The sequence below is a fragment of the Salvia splendens genome, chromosome 22, assembly GCF_004379255.2.
Source record: "Salvia splendens isolate huo1 chromosome 22, SspV2, whole genome shotgun sequence".
NCBI classification, from domain to species: Eukaryota; Viridiplantae; Streptophyta; class Magnoliopsida; order Lamiales; family Lamiaceae; genus Salvia; species Salvia splendens.
The window spans coordinates 15,249,169-15,271,149 of record NC_056053.1 but is presented as its reverse complement, the minus strand read 5'-3'; the positions used below and the strand labels follow the sequence as shown (position 1 = coordinate 15,271,149).

At 44.2% G+C, this 21,981-nt stretch overlaps 1 protein-coding gene across 2 annotated transcripts; it reads left to right on the top strand.

Annotated features, from left to right (window-relative positions):
- Positions 1-11,622: 11,622 nt before the first annotated feature.
- On the top strand, positions 11,623-15,631 carry LOC121787115 (heme-binding-like protein At3g10130, chloroplastic). Of its 2 annotated transcripts, XR_006047271.1 has the most exons (9): positions 11,623-11,904; positions 12,010-12,099; positions 12,217-12,221; positions 12,755-12,820; positions 14,454-14,555; positions 14,643-14,753; positions 14,893-15,011; positions 15,101-15,210; positions 15,464-15,631. XR_006047271.1 is itself a non-coding variant. In XM_042185745.1 (8 exons), exons 1-8 carry the CDS (start codon positions 11,709-11,711, stop codon positions 15,111-15,113), a joined length of 702 nt encoding a protein of 233 aa, XP_042041679.1. In that variant the 5' UTR covers positions 11,623-11,708; the 3' UTR covers positions 15,114-15,631. The 2 variants fall into 2 exon arrangements, 1 of the variants encoding a protein (XP_042041679.1); XM_042185745.1 differs by having other exon boundaries at positions 15,101-15,631.
- Positions 15,632-21,981: the final 6,350 nt, after the last annotated feature.

Below are 21,981 nucleotides of genomic sequence, written 5' to 3'. Positions count from 1 at the left end.
TCAGCTGTGGTGAGGGTGGCAGTTACCTGCCCCAGTAAGTTGTAGGCGATGAAGGTTTGGGCAAAACGAAGGAGTCGGTCGGCGATGTGGATTCCCTTCGAGACGATGGGTTTGAAATATCCGCCATGCCCCTCAGTAAGCAAGTCCCAAGCCACTTGCGGGGTGAATCCCGGCATGTCTCCGGGGGGCCCAATCTGTCTTTTGTTCCGAAGGCCGTGGATATCCTCATCCATTGTGAATAGCCCCATCCTCATAGACCATTCTCGAATGCTCATTGATACCTCCTCGTTGAATAACTGGAAAGAGATAGACTCAGCAGATACATTTGTCGTTTGTTCGAACGTGAAAGAAGTGAAAAACTCTTTCGCCAGGGCAACCGGTACCTTCGCTGTACTGTGATTGAGCAACCAGTTGAACCCGATTGTGCGTATGTAGGATAGGAAATCGTCCTCTGATTCTATCTCCTGAAGAGATTCCGGGTGATAGCGCTTTCCTGACTTAGTCTGTTTCCCTTTTGCCCCGCGTTCCGCATAAATCTTTGTCTTCTGCGGGTCAGGAAAACGGGCCATTTCTTTCAAGAGTTTTTCCATGACCAACACCTCCGTCTTCTCGTAGGCAGGTTCTCCTGACCTGTCAACCTCTGCTTCTTCTCCACCGTCTTCTCCAGCTACCTCTTCTCCTTCGGTGAACGGTACACGAATAGGTTCCCTGATCTCCGCAGCTGTCCTTGGTTTTTTTGTAGGAGTTTTGGCCACCTGCTTTCCCTTTCTTCTGCGCTTAGAATGATAGCGCAAGTCCTGCGCCTCTTCTGATTCACTATTTTCCACCGGTGTGTATACCGGAATACTGCGGCGGGCTGTTCTCCTCAGCGTTCTCCCGTCTTGTCTGGTTGAAGAAGAGTCCATTTGAAAGACGTTTGAGGTAGTTGGTAGGTGAATGGTGATTTGAGAAAGGGTTTGACAAATAGGTGGGAGCAAACAAATGAGTACTGTAGGTAGTTGGGCAAAAGTAAGGTACGGATCATAAAGCGTCCTTTTATACTGATATCGCGGCTGTTGGGATCCCCGCGACTGTTCAAATCTCTGCGACTCTTTGCGTACAGGCGCATCTTTTCAGAACGCCAGCCGGCTTAGCTTCTCCTACACGCTTCTCTTGAGGACATCTTTTCACTATGACAGTTGGCGCTATCTGACACCTCTCCAATGGCTGCACACGCCCTTTCCTTTACTTCCGACTCTTAATTAAAACTTAATAAATAAAAAATAAAATAAACTATTTACACTAACTACAAGGCTTTGAACGAATCCCCCTAGGATGTCACTTGATCAGATAAAGAAGTTGTTTGATCAAACAGACTACCCATGAGTACTCGATCACTCCCTTTACCTGCTTACTGGTGATAGTTAGGTATGAGTGGTGGAATATCTTCCACCATGCCCACCCTGGTTTTATCTCGATAAGGTTTCACCCCCATGTTTATTCATTAATAAGGGTGGCGAATCATGATCACCCCCCTTGAGTCTGTGGAGGGACTAGGAAAGAGATCGAAAACATGAATAGAATGCGTATCAAGTTATATGGAGTGATAACCGAACCGATTGGATCAGTTAGCAAATGTCGTTGCCACTTAATTAATGCACTCTAGCTCTCGCCCTTTCCGCCTTGCCAAAGTAATTTATAACTCCCAATTTTGCACAACTTTAACAGTAAAGCGGCAAGTTCGGGGTCGATCCCACAGGGAAGTTGGTGTGTCGAGTGTGTGAGTAGTGAACAGGGGGGGTTGGCTGCTGCCACGCTTTAATTTGAGAGTTTTAACTACTGTTTTAATGTAGACAGAATTTAAACTAGCTAGCTTGATCCACGCTAGGCTCGCCCGACTCGAGACCCGAATGGTTGAGCATGAGCACAGGGTAGCAGCAACGCTCCCTCCGTTGCAACCCGAACCTGATCCACTCGATGCTTTGCAATGGCAGCAACCACAACGACCGGAGATACACGATTGGCGGTGGCAACAACATCAACCCCACACGCAGCAGGTCCAGACACGACGTCCAACAAGCCTGGACCCACCCAGCTACTGCTGCCCGCAGACCTTCCACGCCGGTTATCAACAATGGCAGCTGAATTACCATCCGCCGGAAGTGCTGCACATGCAGCCAACGTACCAGCCACCGCAGTTCAACCGATCGCTGAGCCCCTGCACGACGTCGCTGCCTGCCATTACCCAGCCACAATCCGGTTCAACGCACCTGCCTCAACAGTCCCGGGAGTTTATTGATTCGGGGCAGCCGCGATATCTTAACAATATAACCAACCTCTTGGTTCGATCGCCCTCTCCTACCCAACTTGCTGCCGTAAATGATTACAACGAGAACATTGATGATAAAAATATAGCAGCGAAGAACATTGATAATACTCCCACGATGGTATTAAGTGAGGATATTCCCGAAGACATTAACGATGTTTCTAACAATGCTAGTCGCAATGATGGTGTTTCTCTTGATGTTCTAGACGACGAGCCCTATAAAGAGATTCTTGTGAACGAAAATATGATGCCTCAAGTGCTCGTTGAGGCATATGATGACAAGATTGGTGATGGAATTATTGTTCCAACACATAGTGAATTGGAGATAAAATATGATATAGAGACTTTGCTTGAGGAGAATGTCGTCGGCTATGCGGATATCTGTATTCACGTTAAGGGCCTATCTAATAGAATTATTGGAGCAACAAATATTAAGAGCTCAAGATCCCATATATATATTATGTTCACCAACATAATTGAATCATGGTGTCAGTCTAGCAAGCAAAGTTTGTTCCATTATCGGCACCAACCGTGCACGTTTGATCCAGGAGGGAATAGGTCGCCAAAGCTTTTGTTCGTGAAGCTCTTCATTGTGTCGTGGTTCCCACCTTGAGGACAAGGTGGATTTTAACAGGGGGGAGTTGATACGTAGAATATCTCTACGAATATCCCCAAATCTCTCTTATTTAGTTTAGTATTGATTTAGCATATATTTCACATATATTCTTAGGATCTTTATTTTCTTGCTCATTAAGTTAGGCTAGTCTTATAAATAGGAGTATTTGTATCCATTATCAGGCAATCAAGAAATAACATATTTTATCGTTTTCTTTAATTTTCCGCAAACACTAGTTTTGGAGCTGATCCCGGGGAAAGCCCGTGACGTCCACTTTTATCCCTCCGTCGCCGACCACTCGTCGTCGTCGGAATCTTGTTAAGGGAGTGCTCCCTTAACAGTTGTACTGTTGATTTCCCCGTAGGTGTGGTGGAATGTACATGACCATCTGGTTGTTCGGTTGCCTTCCCTGGTTGGTAAACTGAGGGCCTGGCTGCTTGTATCCCCAATTTCCCTCCGGTTGTCTGCTTGACCAGTTGGGCTGTCCTCCACTGGCCCAGTTTCCTTGAGGTACGTTATGTATCCTGTTTCTTCCAACTGAAGTGGTTGGATTGCCCTTCAGAGGGTTGTACTTGCTGGGTTAATAACTGAAGTGGTTGGTTTTGATCAGTCCGTCGAAGATTGGGGTGGTCCCTCCATGGAGCTTCTCTCTGTTTCCCCTGGATCTAGTTGCCATTTGAGTTCCAGTGGCCTACGGCATTTACTTGAGCCTGCGGTTCTTCCTCTGGAGAAAACTCGCAATAGTAGTAGTGATGTTCTTCTGGTGGAAACGATTGCGGCACATACTGTGTCTACTTAGGTGCAGGTTGTGGCGGTGGTCTGGTTTTTTCTACTGCTTCCAGCAGTTTCTTCTACATCCGCTCGAATCGAGCCTCCAGCTTTTCATCGTTGCGCGCCTCTGCTGCGTGCACTGCTCCTCTCCTGTACTGCCCTCAAGAGGTTTCATACGACCGCTTAGCCTCAATCAGCCTCTCCAAAATATTCTTAGCTTGGCTAAAAAGGGTTTTTGAGAAATCCCCTTGTGCTGCGAGGTTGAGGTCGTTTTTGCTATCCACCGTGAGCCCGCCATAAAAAATCGAGTAGATTTCATTCTCTCCCAATTTGTGGTTAGGGCATGCTTGAAGCAGCCCTTGGAACATATCCCAGTACTGGACGAGGGGCTCGTCGTATTCCTGTCTGGCTTCTGTAATTTTCCTTTTAGGGAACTTGTTTTTGATGTTGGAAAGAAACGATCAAGGAATATCATGCGAAACTCAGCCCACGTTCTGATGGATCCTTCCGGCAGCCTTGGCAGCCAGACACCCGCGTCCCCCTTCAAGACAAAAGGAATAGCTTTGAGTCTGTAATCTTCGGATGTGGACCCAGCTGGCACGGGCTGAATATCACAGTACCGGCAGAATTCGTCCAGAAAAGCATACGGACATTCCTTCGAAAGGCCATAGAAGTGGGACAAGACGGCCAGTACTTCTGATTTGATGGCAATGGTCCGCATCCCAGGAGTAGCAGTGATAGCATGCGTGGGCTCTCTCTCATCATGAGCATGTAGAGAACTGATCCCTGAGTCGTCGATGACAAGGGCCATCTCTGCTTCCGTTCGTTCTAGTGGTGGTGGTTGTGTTTTCTGCTCGGTGGCTGCTGCTGCTTCTAATGCGGCTCTACGATGAGTGATGACAACGTCGGCTTCCTAGACTCTCCACTGAGTGTTAGTTTTTCTGTATATCAAGGGATGGTTCCAGTAATCGCCTTGGTGGTACCTTCTCATCAACAGCAAAAACAAAAAATGAGAAACAAAATTATATACACCTACGCACTACGCACAAACATAAAGTAACACCATGCTTCCCCGGGAACGACGCCATTTTGGAGGGACTAGGAAAGAGATCGAAAACACGAATAGAATGCAGATCAAGTTATATGGAGTGATAACCGAACCGATTGAATCAATTAGCAAATGTCGTTGCCACTTAATCAATGCACTCTAGCTCTCGCCCTTTCCACCTTGCCAAAGTAATTTATAACTCCCAATTTTGCACAACTTTAACAGTAAAGCGGCAAGTTCGGGGTCGATCCCACAGTGAAGTTGGTGTGTCGAGTGTGTGAGTAGTGAACGGGGGGGGGGGGGGGGGGGTTGGCTGCTGCCACGCTTTAATTTGGGAGTTTTAACTACTGTTTTAATCTAGACAGAATTTAAACTAGCTAGCTTGATCAACGAAATTCTAACTACTGGGTCAAGTGATTTTCAAGAAACAACAGAAAAGAAAATGCGCGGATTTAAAGCGAAAATAACTTGATTAAACTAAAAACTGATTACAGCATGAAATTAAACTAAGCTAATACTTGGAGTCTAAGAAAGCGGTAAACTGAGAAGAATCTCAGCGGGTAACTTAAGCCACGCTAACAGAAATGAGTATTCTGCAGCGCTCCCTTTGGTCGCCCTTCTAACTAAGCTATCTAACTAAGCTACAAAATTAAACTAAACTAAGCTAGAGAGCTGGACTACGCTAGATAACTATGCTAAACTAAACTAGGAGGAAAGTAAAGTGTCTCCCCTTTTCTTGTGGTGACACACCCTCTATTTATAAGCTCGATTCGGCCTCCAGCTGGATAACGATCTTGTCAGGGAATATTCACTGATTCTTAGAATGAGCGACTCATTGATTGCTACGTGCTGTTCTTCTAGAATGTCGATGCTTTTTGGTAACAAATTCGTGACTCAGCTTCGTCCTTGTGTCTCATATTCCAGCACGTGTCCCCTTCTAGAACGTTATCCTTGATAACAGAATGGTGCGCTGTATCCAGCTCATTTCCTCACGTGCTCTTCTTCCAGAAGCCCGTGGTCCCCTCCTAACTGCTTGATCGCTCCTCTTGATCAACTCCCCCGATTCTGAGCCTTTTTTCGCCTTTGTACTTGCTTGATCAGGTCGGCCTTGAAGCCTTGGTCAAGTGGTAATTCTGCACATTTAACACTTGTTTTGCGCGATAAACCGATCAAGTAGCATGTATTTCACCCATAAACCGATGCATGAAATAGGCCCTATCAGTCTGATTTCTTCATTTGATCCGGCGGTGGTTCGAGGGTCTACACATTTTGATCAGCTTGGGTTGATACTGGAGAAGTAACTCCTTCTGCCCCACCGTGAGCTCTCCGTTTCTCATAGTGGGGTCGAGTCTGCACTGCTGATCACAGTGGGGCGTCACTTCTTCTTTAGACATGGTGGAACACAAGTAAGGACCTGGGTCGATCCCAATCAAGTCTGATATTTTTCCTTCAATTGCCTTTTGATTCAGCCCCAGCTCCTCCAGCAATTTTCTCTTCTGTCCTTGCAGGTCTGGGTGGTTTGGTTCTTTTTGCCTCTAGGTGGACAGGTTCGTGAGGGTACCCGGTAATGCTGGTAATGACAGTAATTGTCCTGCAGGTGCAGGGATCTCCTTCAGCATTCTCCCCACTAGGGTGCCTTGATCAGGTGGTTTTTCGACCCCCACTGGTTTAGCTGTCCAGTTCGGCTCAACTGACTGTGGTGGCTTACAGAAATCCATGATTTCTTTTTCAATGGCTTCATCATTCATTCCTTCAGTTATCCTTTGATCGAACCATTCATCCACCTCCTTTTTAAGCTGTCCCTTTGGGCTAGTGGATGCCCCTTTGTTAAATCCCGGGAATTCCTCTCCCAAATTCTTCTGCACCCTAGGCTTGGCTGTATCCACCGACTACATGCTCTCACCGTTTTGTGGCTTTCTTACATTTTCATTGATGCCGAATGCAAGTCGTTCTCCATTAAAATCTAGGTGCATCGTCCCATTGCCGACGTCGATGACTGTGCTGGCTGTAGATAGAAAGGGCCTTCCCAAAAGGACTCCAGGGGACTCCTCCGCTGTTGGGTCTGTCATCTTGATGATGAAGAAGTCGGCGGGGCACACAAATTTGTTCACCTTGACGATTTCATTTTCCAGAATTCCTCTGGGTAGATAGAAGACACAAATTAGATCAGTATGGACAAGCTTGGCGTCCCCCAGCTTTTCGTATAGAATACGGCATAATATTTATAGAAGCTCCTAGGTCGCACAGTGCGTGCCCCACTTGAACGTTTCTGGCAGAAATCGGGAGGTGAACACCCCTTGGTCGGCCTTCTTTGATGGGAGATTATTCCTCTGGATTTCTTCGTGTACTTTTTCTGTCTTAACCATCTTCTCCTCTTCAGCGATTTGTCCAAGGGTACTGGATTCTCCTCCCTTTGAGACTCGACCAAGGGACCTGAATTCATTGCTTATTTCTTGGGTCGGTCCGTCTGTGGGTGCCGGAGAACTCGCAGATGAGCTCCGATAGACTTCTTCCGATCTCACAGAGACTGCGTTGACATTTTCTCGCCCATTAGGCTGCTGCGCTGTAGCTGGAATCTTCCCTTCATTACCCCTCAGTTCACCCAGTGACATGGTGACTTGAGATAACTGCTTAGTCAGCATTTCTAGTGCAACCCTCTGCTCTCTCTGGGCTTCTTGCATCTCGCGCACCGCATCATGGGGCTGATGTGGGATCATCATATCTCCAGGACTCTCACCTTGCTGCATGTTGAATTGCGGATTATACCGTCCGCCTCCATGGTTTTGTTGATGATAACCGGAAAACTCATACTACTCTTGCTGGTTGTCTTTCTGGTATGTCGGGGCATAATTTATCACTTGATTATTTGGTCCCCTGGTTGCTTGACTGAGGGCCCTGATACTGGTACCCCCAATTTCCGTCTTGTTGACGACTTGACCAATTGGGTTGGCCTCCGCCTGACCAGTTGCCTTGTTGTCCCCTGGGCCAACTCCCTTGAGTGTTACTTGACCAACCATTTCCTCCGTTGTTTGGTCTCTCTTGAATGCGTGCATGCCAACTTGGCTGTCCTTCAGAAGGCTGTGTCTGCTGTGTTGATGACTGAGGTGGCTGGCCTTGGCTCTGGTCACTCCACCTAAAGTTAGGATGGTCCCTCCATGGAGCGTCTCTTTGTTTTCCCTGGATCCAGTTACCATTCGCGCTCCAGTGGCCGACGGCATTCACCTGAGCTTGTGGTTCGACTTCGGGAGGGAACTCGTAATAGTAGTAGTGGTGCTCCGGTGGTGGCACATATTGCTTCTCCTGAGGATCCTGCGGTGGAGGTGTTCTGGCCTTCGCGACTACCTCCAGCAACTTCTTCTCCATTTGTTCAAATCTAGCCTCCAGCTTCTCCTCACTGCGCTCCTCTACTGCGTGGGCTGCACCTCTTCTGACGTACTGGCCGCGGGATGTTTCGTACGACCTCTTGGCTTCGATCAGCTTTTCTAAAATATTCTTAGCTTGACGGGAGTGGTTTTCAGAAATCCCCTTGAGCAGCTAGATTGAGGTCATTCTTACTATCCACTGTAAGTCCGCCGTAAAAGTTGGAGTAGACCTCCTTCTCTCCCATTTTGTGGTTTGGGCACTCTTGAAGTAACCCTTGAAACCTGTCCCAGTAATGGCCCAGTGGTTCATCGTATTCTTGTCTGGCTTCTGTAATTTCCCGCTTCAAGGCACTTGTTTTTTATGTCGGAAAGAAACGATCGAGGAAAATCTTACGAAACTCCGCCCATGTTCTGATTGAGCTCTCTAGGAGCCTTGATAACCATAATCCAGCATCTTCTTTCAAGACGAAGGGGATCGCCTTCAGCCTATACTCCTCTGATGTAGATCCAGCCGGGACTGGCTGGATATCGCAATATCTGCAAAATTCTTCCAGGAATGCGTAGGGGCATTCCTTCGATAGGCCGTAAAACTGCGACAGAACTGCCAGCACTCCAGATTTGACTGTAATTCCCCGCATTCCTGGGGTAACGGCTATGGCGTGCGTAGGCTCCTTCTCATCGTGAGCATGTAGGGAACCAATCCCCGAATCATTGTCTGTCCCTTACATTTTCTTCCCTGCTTTTTCGATTAGTGGTGGTGGTGGTGTGTGGAAATACCTTTTTCCTCACTGAATAAGTTGTCATCGATTGATGACGACGCGACTGCTGCTAAGGCGGCTTTGTAACGGGTTGTTCATAAACGGAAGGAAAAACAAATTTAAAAGAAACGAACAAAACTATTTACACTTATGCGCTAAACACATCTGTGAAACAACACCATTTTTCCCCGGCAACGGCGCCATTTTGGTGAGCTCGAGATCGACAGATTGGAATTGGATCAAGTTATATGGAAGATAACCGAACCGGTCGGATCAGTTAGCAAATTGTCTTTGCCACTTAATCAAATCAATCCTCAAACCGACTCACGTGAGAAAATATTTATAACTCCCGATTTAACACTACTTTAACGGTAAAGCGGCAAGTCAGGGTCGATCCCACAGAGAAAAATGTGTTGGGAGTGTGTGTTTAGTGAACATGGGGGGTTGGCTGCGGCCACGCTTTAACTTGGGAGTTTTTAAACTACTGGATTATACTAGGCAGAAAAGTAAGTTGACTAACTACTTGATCAAGCTCCGGAACATTATAACTAAATACTTGAAAATTAAAGCTGCGGAAATTAAAATGAAACAGTTAACAAAAATTCCGAAAATAAAAAGAACTTTGATTCCAAAATAAGACTCAACAGAGTGTGCGAATTGAAATACAAAGCATAAACTAACTACAAGCATTAACTGAAATTTAACTAAGCTAAGCTACGAGATTGAAAGAACTGAAAGCGAGTAAACCGAGTGATTCTCGGATTGAAACTGGAAACAACGTCTGGCAGAACCAAAGTTGCTGTCGTGTTGAATCTCTTACGCTTCACTAACTAGAATTCTAAACTAAGCTATGCTAAGATGGACGAGAAATTAAAGTTAACTAAGCTAAGCTAAAACTAACTAAGGAGCGGTCTCTTTTTCATGTGGTGGCACTTCCTCTATTTATAGGCTCGGCACGTCCTTCAGTTGGATAACGATTTTTGGCAGGAAATATTCACTCGTACCGAGAGTGAGCAACTCTCTGATTGCCACGTGCCCTTCTTCGACGCTTTTCATAACAGAATGGTGGCCCAACTTGTCATTTGCGTCTCATGTATCAGCACATGTCCTCTTCTTAGAGTGTCGTCCTTGATAACAGAAAGATGCGCACCGTCAGCTTTACGTGTCCTTCCTCTGGAAATTAGTGGTCCCCTCCTTGACTGCTTGATCACCCTCTTTGATCAACTCCTCCGATTTATGGCCTTTTTCGCCCTTTGTACTAACTTGATCAGTTTAGCCTTGATGCCTTAGTCAAGTTGCATTCCTGCACTTTTAACACTTGTTTTTGCGCAATAATAGATCAAGTAGAGTACGTTTTACCCTTAAACCAATGCATGAAATAGGCCTTATCACCCCCGAAGGGCGATACGGGTGGACACCGGAGCCTATGCCGACCGCCCCCTCCCACACTCCGACTCCTCCTACTCGCTGTGTCCGCACACCGTACACCCGGCGGAGATGGATAAATTGTTCAAAGCGTACTTGGAAATCTCCGAAGATCCGGTGGTTGGCACGAACCAATCCGGCGATCACTTTTGGTGGCGCATCGCTCGCCGGTACAATGAAAACCGGCTGTCGGGAACAGTTGAGCGCAACTAGAGTATGGTGCGCAACGCCATCTTCCGAGCCAACGATGAAATTGGCAAGTTCAATGGCTATTTCCTCCAGGAAGAGCGGAATGCGGGGAGCGGCCGGAACGAGGTCGACTTCATCACTGCCGCGATGAGCACCTACCAATCCATGAACTACAAGCCGTTCAAGTACCTCAACGTTTGGCAGGAGACGCGGACGCACCCGAAGTATATGGGAGGCGTAACATCCTCCTCTAGCGGCTCCTCCAAACGGTCAAGGTCGGTATCCCTATCCGACGTCGGCTCCGAAGAAGTGGCTAGCCAACTCGCCGGAGCTAACTTGAGTAGCCCTGACGCCGTTTCCAACGCCAACCGCAAGGAAGGAAGAAGGCGGCGGCCAACCGCCGCCGAGCCGCCGATGCTCCAGTTCCCGCTCCCGTTCCATATGAGCCACCTCCACCCCCCACCAACTCGTTGTTGCAGCTTTTGGCCCAACTCAATATGGCCAATAGGTCCACTATGACCCCCTCGCAACTTCGATCGCACGAGGCCATGATATTGGGCCTCCAAAGACAATTGGGGGTAGTGCCGCCGGATGAGTAGTCGTCCACGGGGGTATTTTTAGCTTTTAATTATGTAATTTTTAGGAGTTTAATTATGTCTTTTTTATTTTATTTGTAATTTGTAATATTTATTGTGGTTTTTAATGAATTTTAATATTATGGAAATGTTTTTGTTTAATTGAATTTCAAATTGAATTGTGCTCGTCCTTGCGGAGGAGCATAGCTGTGGGTGTTGTGCTCTTGCCAGAGAGCAGGCAGGAATAGTGGTGCCGGGCCCACAACCGTGGTCGCTGGCAAGAGCACGGTTGTGGATGCTCTAACGTTTATATTTTTTGTAATAAGATGGTCACTTTTGTGTTGGAGGAATAAAAAAGAGGATGAGTAAAATGTGCATTAATATGATTTGGATATTTTATTTCGTAGTTATATTTGAATTTTAAACGTAATTGTGAAAGCCTAAATAAGATGGGAAGGAAATATAAAAAGAAAAATGATAAAGAAAAAGAAAATAAAAAGCAAAAGGAAAAGGAAATAACATAAAATTGAAATTGTGGAAGTAAAGATTACTACCACAACTCAACCGGAAAAAACTAACGTGGAAAAACCAATGTGGAAAAACCAGAAAGCTCTGTAATTGTGACACTCCGCTTCCTGAAATTCTCAAAGATCAACAAAATGAATCTACTCATCCCTTCTTCGATCCCCGCCTTTCAAAACCCAATTCTCAAAACTATGAATTCATATTCACGTCCAATAAATTCGATGGCGAAAACTAACGACACTACACGAAGGGCAGCCACGTCGCCTCTTGAAGCCCGCGTCTCCCTCGTCCTTGCTCTCGCAGCTCAGACTTCTTCACTCTCTCAGCGCTGTAATGAGTTGTTAAATTTGGTGTTAGTTTTTGCAGTTTTCTCGTGAAGACATTTTTGAATTCTGATGTTTGTTGGTGTTTTATTGGTTTCTCGATTGCTCTTAGTGTTGATGGATTTGGCTACGGAGACGGCAAGATACGTGTTCCCGAGTAGGAGGTTCGAGAGCAGGAATTTAGAGGAAGAATTGATGTCTGGTACTCTTTAATTTAGTTGCTGTAACTTTCCAAATTTCATGTTGATCAACACATTTATTGGTTGTTTGTAAATACTACTAGCATGTTTTATTTATTGTATTTCTTGGTTGACTCAAGTGCCGGATATGCTAAGATCGTCGACTGCAACATTAGTTTGATATTGTCCTCTTTGGGTCAAGCCCGCACGGATTTGTTTTTGGGTCACTCCCAAAAGGCCTCAAGCTAATTGGGGTTGGACAGGAATTATATACACCTTCCAACTTCCCTCACTCATCCGATGTGGGATGGGTTTGTAACCCAACAAACCTCCACTCAAACCAAGACCACATCGGGAACGCAGTCGACACGAACATGGGTCGTTCCAGCCCTGGCCCCTAGGTCATCCTGGGCCCGACTCTAACCCGAGTCCTTCAGGGCCCGACCCTAACCGGGGCTCATCCAGGCACAACCCATAGCCACCTGGGCTTTGATACCACTTGTTAGGATCGTCGACTGCAACATTAGTTTGATATTGTCCGCTTTGGGTCAAGCCCGCACGGATTTGTTTTTGGGTCACTTCCAAAAGGCCTCAAGCTAATTGGGGTTGGACAGGAATTATATACACCTTCCAACTTCCTTCACTCATCCGATGTGGGATGGGTTTGTAACCCAACAGGATATTGAGACCGTGGAATTTAAGGTTTTGAAGCGCAATGACCAGTACGAAATAAGGGAAGTTGAGGTATGCATTCTTTCCTCTCTAATTTAGTCTGTACTGATATTGTTTTGTGGTGGGATAAGTTCTTTAGTACTCCTATATATTGTTTTATTGATATGTTAAAACTTATTTCTAATGTTGAGCATATTATTCAAAGTTTGTTATCTTCAAGAGGGAGTTTGAGCATCTTGTATGTTTTACTATAAAATGTAGGGCTGGGTATTCGGTTTGTCGGTTCCCGGTTAACCGAAAACCGAACCGAAAATATCGGTTTTCGGTTAACCGAGAACCGACAATGTCGGTCACGGTTCGGGTCCCGGTTAGGAGACCCGGTTTGAGGTCGGTTATCGGTTTAAACCGACTACCGAACCGAAAACCGGTTAAGCCCAAAGGCCACAAGCCACTTATATTTTGGACTCATATTTATATGGGCCACTAGCCACATATATTTAAGCCCAAAAGCCATGATTAATTTCACTAAGGAAGAGGCTTATCTTTTTAACAATGTTTTGTATTTTTGTTATGTTGTAAAAGTCGATGTGGGATAATCTTAAGATACATAAGTGATTTTGTGGGTTTATGCCATTTTCTTAAATTATGTTTTTAGTAAGGAGGGCCACAAAGAAGTATACCACCTAACGTATTCCAACCAACATTAGGCAACATATATTTCCACTTCCTCAACCGGATTGCTGCACTGCACAGATGATATATTCTTCACATCTGAGATCAATTGTTTACATGCAACATATATATTTTTTTAGATAAAATTGTGTGATAAGAAATCAAAGTATGCCGGAGGCAGGCTTGACTGCAGCCTTGTTGGTTATCCTTATACCTGGAATCAACTCTTATACACAACTCTTAACAGAGTTTATGGCTTTCCTTTCTGATGATTTGAGATCCCTCAGCTTGTTTAGTAAAGCAACAACAATTCTATGTGATATATAATCATGACAATAATGATAATATAGACTGACAAAACATACAAAAATACATAATCATGCAAATGTTTAACAAAAGAGCTTCATAACAATTCTGATTGTGCTTAAATGCCTTGGGAAAATGGTTGCGAGGGTGCTCCCAGACTCATGAGAGCTGAAGTGAAGGATAGAAAAAATGTTGTCTCTAAGCGATTTCCTCAAAGAAATGTAAACACCTACGTCTGCTTTGTTATCCTCTTGTCCCTTACAGGCAATTCCTTGGGTTGTTGAGCTTCATGAGGGTGGTCTGGACCAGTGTAAATTGATTCAAAGATATAACCTAGTTTGTCCCACATCGTTAGTAACAACAAAGAAAGGAGAGATTATGCCATTATAAAATGAAGAAAAATGGAACAAGGTTTTAAATTAATAATCATCCATTGATGCAATGTGATTGGCTGTATCTGAATTTAATTCTCATGAACAGCAAAGTAATTTCGGTTCCATCGGTTAACGGTTAACCGTTCGGTTCTAACCGAAATAACCGACTCTTTGTCGGTGCCGGTTTCGGTTTTTGTTTTGGAACCGAGACATGGTCGGTTAACCGACTTGTCGGTTCGGTTACTAACCGAACCGACCGAATACCCAGCTCTAATAAAATGTGTTCTTTGTTTGCTTTTTGTGATCATCCCCTCTCTCTGTCTCTGCATTTTGTTCCACCCGGGCCGAATCAGTCTTATTTTATAGCTGAAACAACGATGCCTGGGAAGTACGGGTTTGATTTTGCTGGTGCATCTCGATCTTTCAACGTGTTGGCTGAGTACTTGTTTGGTAAGGTAGTCCAAGAAGTGATTCTTACCGGCTTAACATGACTACCGTTGCTAGTGCTGTCATTTCATGCTTGTTCTCCGTGTTGAATTCAGAACACTAAAGAGAAGTCAATGGAGATGACTACGCCAGTTTTTACTCGTCAGGTTAGATCTGAAGCAGAAGGAGAGAAAATGGATATGACTACCCCAGTGATAACCAGAAGAGTAAGTAAGACCTTCTTTACGGAGTAGTACATTTTTCTCCTGGATCATTTATCGGTTTTCTGTTTGAGATACAAAATTAATGTCAAACTTCTTGATGAATTTATCTTGAATAACTTAGTTATGATCGGATTCTGTTTAGGTGGAAGATGTCATTCGTCATGCCCTCAAAGTATGGCTCCGACTTACCATTGCCGAAGGATTCATCTGTGAGTATCAAAGAGGTGCCAAAACGGATCGTTGCAGTTGTTGCGTTTTCAGGTTAGCCTTCCAACTTTGTTTGGAGAATTTGGTTCACACAGAGGTATAGATGATTCAAGAAATAAGGATTCCATTTTGATATGAGCCAGGATTTGTAACTGATGATGAAGTTGCACGTCGCGAATCAAGGCTGTGGGAGCTACTGAAGAAAGACCATGAATAGAGAGTGAAAGATGGCGCCTCTGTAGAAGTAGCACAGGTAATTTTGTAGTTGAAGCAGGCAAATAAATCCATGTTACTAATCATACTAGTACTCCCTCCGTCCCGCACTACTCGCACGTATTTCCTTTTTGGGCGTCCCAAGTTACTTGCACTCTTTCCATTTTTAGTAAAAAATTTCACCTACAGCCGTCATTTTTGACTTTACTATACACTCATTCCTTAATCTCCGAGCCGAAAAGGAAATGAGCGAGTAGCCCGGGACGGAGGGAGTATATCTTTGTGGTGTGCAGTACAACCCGCCTTTCGCACTCCCATTCAATCGCCGTAATGAAATTGCTCTTGAAGTTGAGAAGCAAGCTTAGCTTCAGTTTTCACAAAGCCTACTGCTCATTTTTGCATCAATGTACGGCTACTACAAATAAATGGAGTATATTGATATCATGATTACATACCTTTAATGAGCTTGTGCTATGCAAATCTTGATAAGTTAAGTCACTCAAAAAACCTTCCATTCTAATGCAGCAACTGCTTCTTTTCTTAACTGATAACGTCTTTTTATCATGCTTTTCTAACAATCAATACTAAATGAGCAAAAACACATAATCAAATTCCTAAACCCTAAAACGGTGCTGCTGCGTTGAGTTTCGACGAAAAGCTTCAAGGCTAATGGCACGGTGAAATAAAGATGAGACAATAGAAACAAACTGAAGCAAAGCTGGAATAGAGAATAGAAACAATTTACTTAAGCTTCAAGACTAATGTATTGTGAAAATCAAATGAAATAATTAGAAATCTGCAATTCCCGATTTAAACGTTTTTATATTCATATACAAAAACAGCTAGAATAACTTAGCTTAGCTTAGATAAAGTAATGTTTAGTTAGAAAAGGGCGATTGAAGAAGCGCTGCAGAATACTTGTTATCTGTCGGCAAAGTCTTAAGTTTCCCGCCGAGGCTCTTCTCGGTTTTACTTGCTTTCGTAATTTCCAGAGTGTTAGCTTAGTTTAAAATTCGCGTTGTACTGTTCTAGTTTAATCGAAGTTGTTTTCGTTTTCATCCTCTCATTTACTGCTTTAGTTTCAGTTTCGTTATGATGCACTTGATCCAGTAGTTAAATTTATCTTGTTCAAATTAGCCAGTTTAATTCTGTCTAGAGTAAAATCAGTAGTTAAAAACTCTCAAGTTAAAGCGTGGCAGCAGCCAACCCCCTGTTCACTATTCACACACATGATACACCAACTTCTCTGTAGGATCGACCCTGAACTTGTCGTTTTACTGTTAAAGTAGTGTAAAATTGGGAGTTATAAATTACTTTGGTGGGTAAACGAGCGAAAGCGAGATCGACTTGATCAAGTGGCAACGACATTTGCTAACTGATCCAACCGGTTCAGTTATCTTTCCATATAACTTGGTCCAAATTCGCGCTTGTCGTTCGCCCTAACCCTAGCCATTGTACTTATCTCAAGAACCCTACATCAATATTGTACTTAGTCGCTTTAGCATGCAAGATGCCAAGAAAGGTTTCTTACCTTTTAGACATGGCATCCATCTATCTCAAGAGATGTGCCCCAAAACGCCATCTGAGATAGAAGAGATGAGAAGGATTCCATATGCTTCGGCAGTTAGAAGTCTCATGTATGCTATGCTTTGTATAAAGCCTGATATTTGCTTTGTTGTTGGCATGGTAGCAAGATATAAGTCGAATCCGGGCCAAGGACATTGGACTGCCGTAAAGAACATACTCAAGTACCTTAAACGGACTAAGGACTATGCTCTAGTTTACAATGCAGTCGAGCTCTGTCCTTTGGGATATACTGACTCAGATTTCCAATTTGATCAGGACTCGAGAAAATCTACTTCTGGATATGTGTTCACCTTAGGAGGTGGAGCCGTAAATTGGAAGAGTGTGAAGCAGAAATGCATCGCGGACTCGACCATGAAAGCCGAGTATGTGGCCGCTTTCAGAGGCTGCAAAAGAGGCTGTATGGTTCAAGAACTTCCTTTTGGATTTAGGTGTGGTTACGAATCTGCCCAAGAGCATCACCATCTATTGTGACAATTCTGGTGCGGTGACAAACTCGAAATAACCAAGAGCTCACAAAGCGAGCAAACACATAGAGAGGAAGTATCATATCATTAGAGATATAGTGCAGAGAGGTGACATACTAGTGGTCAAGATTGCGTCAGAGAACAACCTGGCAGATCCTTTTACAAAGGCATTGGCGGTGAAACCGTTCGATCTCCATGTCGAAGGGATGAGAGTTTGACTCATTCAAGACCTCAACTCGCTTTCAGTATAAGTAGGAGAATTAAACGTGTTGCACATACACTTTGTATACTCGAAACCTGTTTTGAGTATAAGTGGGAGATTGTTAGAGTTTTGAAAGTGCTCGGAAACCGTGTGTGCTTTTATGCTAGGTCAAGCTTCTCAAACCCAGAGAATCCACTAGATCACGAGGTCTAGGAACTCGGAGGATCTCAGCCGTCTCGATCGTCGGACACACAAATTCCGCGTTCAAAAACCCTCAACCCGCTAAACTATGAATTAGTACAGGGAAGCAAGGATCGATCCCACGAAGATGGACGTGTAAGAAGGCATATAGGTGATTCTGGAAAAGTGATTTGGTTGCTGCCACGCAATTTTGGGTTGAGGAAAGCTATTACTAGACTTAGGAATGAAATCTAACACTAGACCTAGGAAACAAAGAACAGCATGCAAACATCGAACATCCTCGTAACTTCAATATCTCAAACGAACTTCCTTGACCTAGAAAATGATTTCCTAATCTAACTAAACAAAAAGTAACATGCAGTGGGGACCATCTTCCAAAAACAACAAAGTACGGATGAAAAGCTGCAAATAACAAACTATGAATTTAACTAACAACAACCTGTATCTCGTTACCTGATTTAAACGCGAACATGGATAAAACAGAGTAATAATCCAGATTCAAACAGAACATACAGATTCGGACGTCAGAAACTGACTATTAATCGGAAACCAACAGATCTACTTCTACTAGACGAAGTAAATAGAACACGGAAATGAAACATCAAATTCATGCACAATCAACCAACTCTGCTTCAGATCCATATGTCGGAAACTTAATCCACTCCGGATCCAAGCAATCCGAGCCTAACTACGACTAAAATCAACCCCGTAAACTCTGATTCAACAAATCTGCTCTGATCAACGACATTTCAACCACGATTCTATCTCAACTCAACAAATCAAGTGCGAAAAGCATCCATTCAAGCAAATAACTATAAACTCAGAAACAAACAACATCCATACTCGAATTTAACATCGTCATAACAGAAAATAGAAATTGCATAGAACGATTCAACGATCAACAGTCAACAAAGCCGAGCTTCGAACAGCGAAGCTCGGTGAAATTCGCAGCAACAAACGAAATGAAAACAGTAGATTGTTTCTTCGCCCTACGTGAGGATGGTGTTACGCAACTGCCAACTGAAAGTAAAACCGAACCACCTCACAAATTTCCGGAAACCCCAAATGTGTAGAAGTGTGTGTGAGTGAGCTGAGAGCCAGAAAAACGAAAAGAAGATCCTCTTCCGAATTGCATGCTCTCTTCCTTATATAGATGCGGAGGTGATCTTCTAGAAGCCTTCGCAGGAAATCTCTATTCTACCCTTCAGCTTAACGATCTCCTCCGTCTGGTCATTTTTTCTTCATAATACTCACTTTATCGCCGTATTTCCTTCGCCTTGCAATTGTTTTCCTTTCTTCCTTGGCCTGGCGATATCTTCTACACACATGGCTTTAAAAAATGTGTTAGACCCCGTAAATGCATGAAATTAAGCCCCTAACCAATGCATGAAATTAGCCTTATCAAACTGCTCACACTTAAACCATACTTGTCCTCAACTATAAAGACAAGAAAAAGAAATAAGGTGAATTTCAATGCATGGTTATCCAATGACCGACCCTACAGACAAGACACAAACTCCTAGATCTAGACATATTATACAGACTCACAAAAAGAAAATAAACACTTAAAGAAAAACACAAAGGCATGAACTAGTTTCAACTTTTGGGCATCCGTCCCCACAAGCTTAAGGTCTATCCGATTCGTCTACAGTCTACAAATCCTCCCATTTCCTTCTTCTACCTAATCGGTCTGTCAGTTCGTCAAGATAGCCTATTGACTTCCCAATTGTTGGATTCACTCGATCTCTCATTCCTCACCAGGGATGTTAGGATCTATTTACTCTTAAGTCAATGCCACACCACTGATGCTTTGGGTTATGAGAGTTTCTCCTTCCTACAGTTAGGGCTGGCAAATCGTGCGGATTGGGTCGTTATCGGGTCAACCTGATAATGACCCAACCCAATAAGGCCTAACCTGAACCCGACCTGTTAAGGAAACTGTAAATCCGAACACGAACCCGACCTGCTACCTTCAAATCCGAACACGACCGCACCCGACACGAACCCGTTATCGAAACAATATAATATGGGTTGACACGATACGATAACAACCCGAACCTGATATTACACGATTAAAACCTAATATTACACGATTAAACCTTAATTTTTAACCTAATTTACACAATTAAAATTCGTTTTATACTCCCTCAGTCCCAAGCTACTCGCACTTATTTCCTTTTTGGGCGTCCCAAGTTACTTGCACTCTTTCCATTTTTAGTAAAAATTTTCACCTACAGCCGTCATTTTTTACTTTCCTATACACTCATTCCTTAATCTCCGTGCCGAAAAGGAAAGGAGCGAGTAGCCCGGGACGGAGGGAGTACTATTTAAACCTAATTTATAAGAAATTAAAAAATTAAAGTAATATATATATTTTTAAATAATAATAAAAATAATAATATTATTTCTTAATGGGTTACCCGTATCTGACCCGCATCCGACCCGAACCCAACCCGAAATTATCGGGTTCTTAATGGGTCAACCCGATAAGGACATGGATCCAATAAGACTTGACCCCAACCCAATAATTTCGTGCGGATTCGTGTCAGATTATCGTGTCGTGTCGAAAATTGCCAGCCCTACCTACAGTCCCTTTTTTTTTTAGTTCCTGGGTCAGGTTACTATTGCTTCCTACACTTATATTTCTTTTTCTTCTCTTCCCCCGTCTATACATTTTTATATCCCCTGAACTTCGTCCATCTTATATCTCCGAATTTTATTTTATTTCTCCCCTGGACTTCGTCCAGCTTATACCTCCAGAAACCCTTTTTTTCAGACTCATCTCCCTAAGCACTCAGTGGCGGCCCCCCTTTTTTTACATGTTAGCTCAAAGTGTTTAGGCTAATAACTGACTCTTATGGGGCTTCACAACGAGGTCATCTAGAGCATCCTCTATCGTTCTTACTTCATTCAAACCGATGTCAGTTTAATAAGGAAAAAGGCCTCAAAGTTAACATGCATCCTATCTTCAATTGCTCTTACTAAGGGAATCTTGCCCTATTGTATTCACTAGCTCATGCGACACACAAAAACTTAGACCTAAAGACTCCTATTCACATTGACACAAACTCCACTAACTCCCTCCCCCTCCCACTTCACTTAAGCTTGTCCCCAAGCTATCCCAGTGAAGGGGGGAAACAGGAAAGTATTAACAGAACGAAACAAACACAAAAGCACAACACAAAACAACAAACATGCACAAGCAAAACAAACTTCTCACACTTAGACCGAGCAGCGGGCTAAGTGGGAGAAATTACAACAGAACAACAGCCAAAACATGCCTAAAAGAAACACAAACTTTTCACACTTAGACCAAAGATTGGGCTAAGTTGGAGAAGACACATATAAACGCAGACACATATATACATCACGAGGCATGCTGGAAAAAACAAACACAAAATCACAAACTCAAAACAGAAAACATATAAACATAAAAAAACGGAAAGAAAACGAAAATAAAAACTGAAAGGTAGAAGTTACTTGGTCATTGGGGGGTCTCAATTCGGGGTCTGGCCCCCGCGGGAGCCAAACTGGGGTGGAACATAGGGGCTTGTCACCTTCACTTTCTTCCTAGCCGGCGACGCCGGCTTCTCCTCTTCTTCTCACTTTGTTTCGACACATTTTTCTTCACAGACAGGGGCTTAGATGCAGACGGGGCTAACAGGGGCTTAGACGCTGATGGGGGTTGCTGAAGAGAAGAACTTCCCGGCCCTGGCTGCTGGGACACGCTGATGGGTCCAGAGGGCAGCTTCTTCTGGGGCTGGGGAAACTTCTTCTCCAGCCAATTGGTCACCATCATCATTAGCTTAACAGCTTCCGCCATGCGGTCATTCTGCGCGGATGACCTTCCCACCATGTAAGTGGTGCTTCCCCTGAGGGCCTCCATCTCCTCCCGAACTTCGCCGAGCTCCTTCCGCATCATGCCCATCTCCTTCTTCATCTCTTCATAATCCACGCTGGCTATTGTTTCGACACCATCCTGCTCCGTCTTCACCTGGGGTTCTATCCTTCCCACCTCATAGAAACACACATCTTTCCCGTGCATGTAGAGTAGGCCCTTTTTCTAGAAATAATCAATGCTGAATATCTCCGGGGGCTCGCACATGACTACCTCGGGTGCGGATTTGGCTATCTTCGTGATTGTGTTGCGTTGGAGGTATGTACCAAGAAGATGACATGTATACATGTGGCGGGAGGGATTGGCGGCCATCTGATGACAAGCCTGAGCCAGCCAATAGCCCAGGTGTACCTTTACATCTTTCGCCATGCACCATGTGAAGTAGAGGTCAGCAGTGGTCAAGGCAGAATTGGAAGTCCCCATCAAGTTGTAGCTTATAAATGTCTGGGTGAATCGTAG

Excerpts from the sequence above, each read along its gene's own strand:
- LOC121787115 (XM_042185745.1), top strand. The coding sequence starts at position 11,709 with ATGAATCTACTCATCCCTTCTTCGATCCCCGCCTTTCAAAACCCAATT. Across the intron at positions 14,556-14,642 it reads CTGAGTACTTGTTTGGTAAG|AACACTAAAGAGAAGTCAAT; the intron begins GTAGTCCAAGAA and ends TGTTGAATTCAG. Across the intron at positions 14,754-14,892 it reads CCCCAGTGATAACCAGAAGA|GTGGAAGATGTCATTCGTCA; the intron begins GTAAGTAAGACC and ends GATTCTGTTTAG.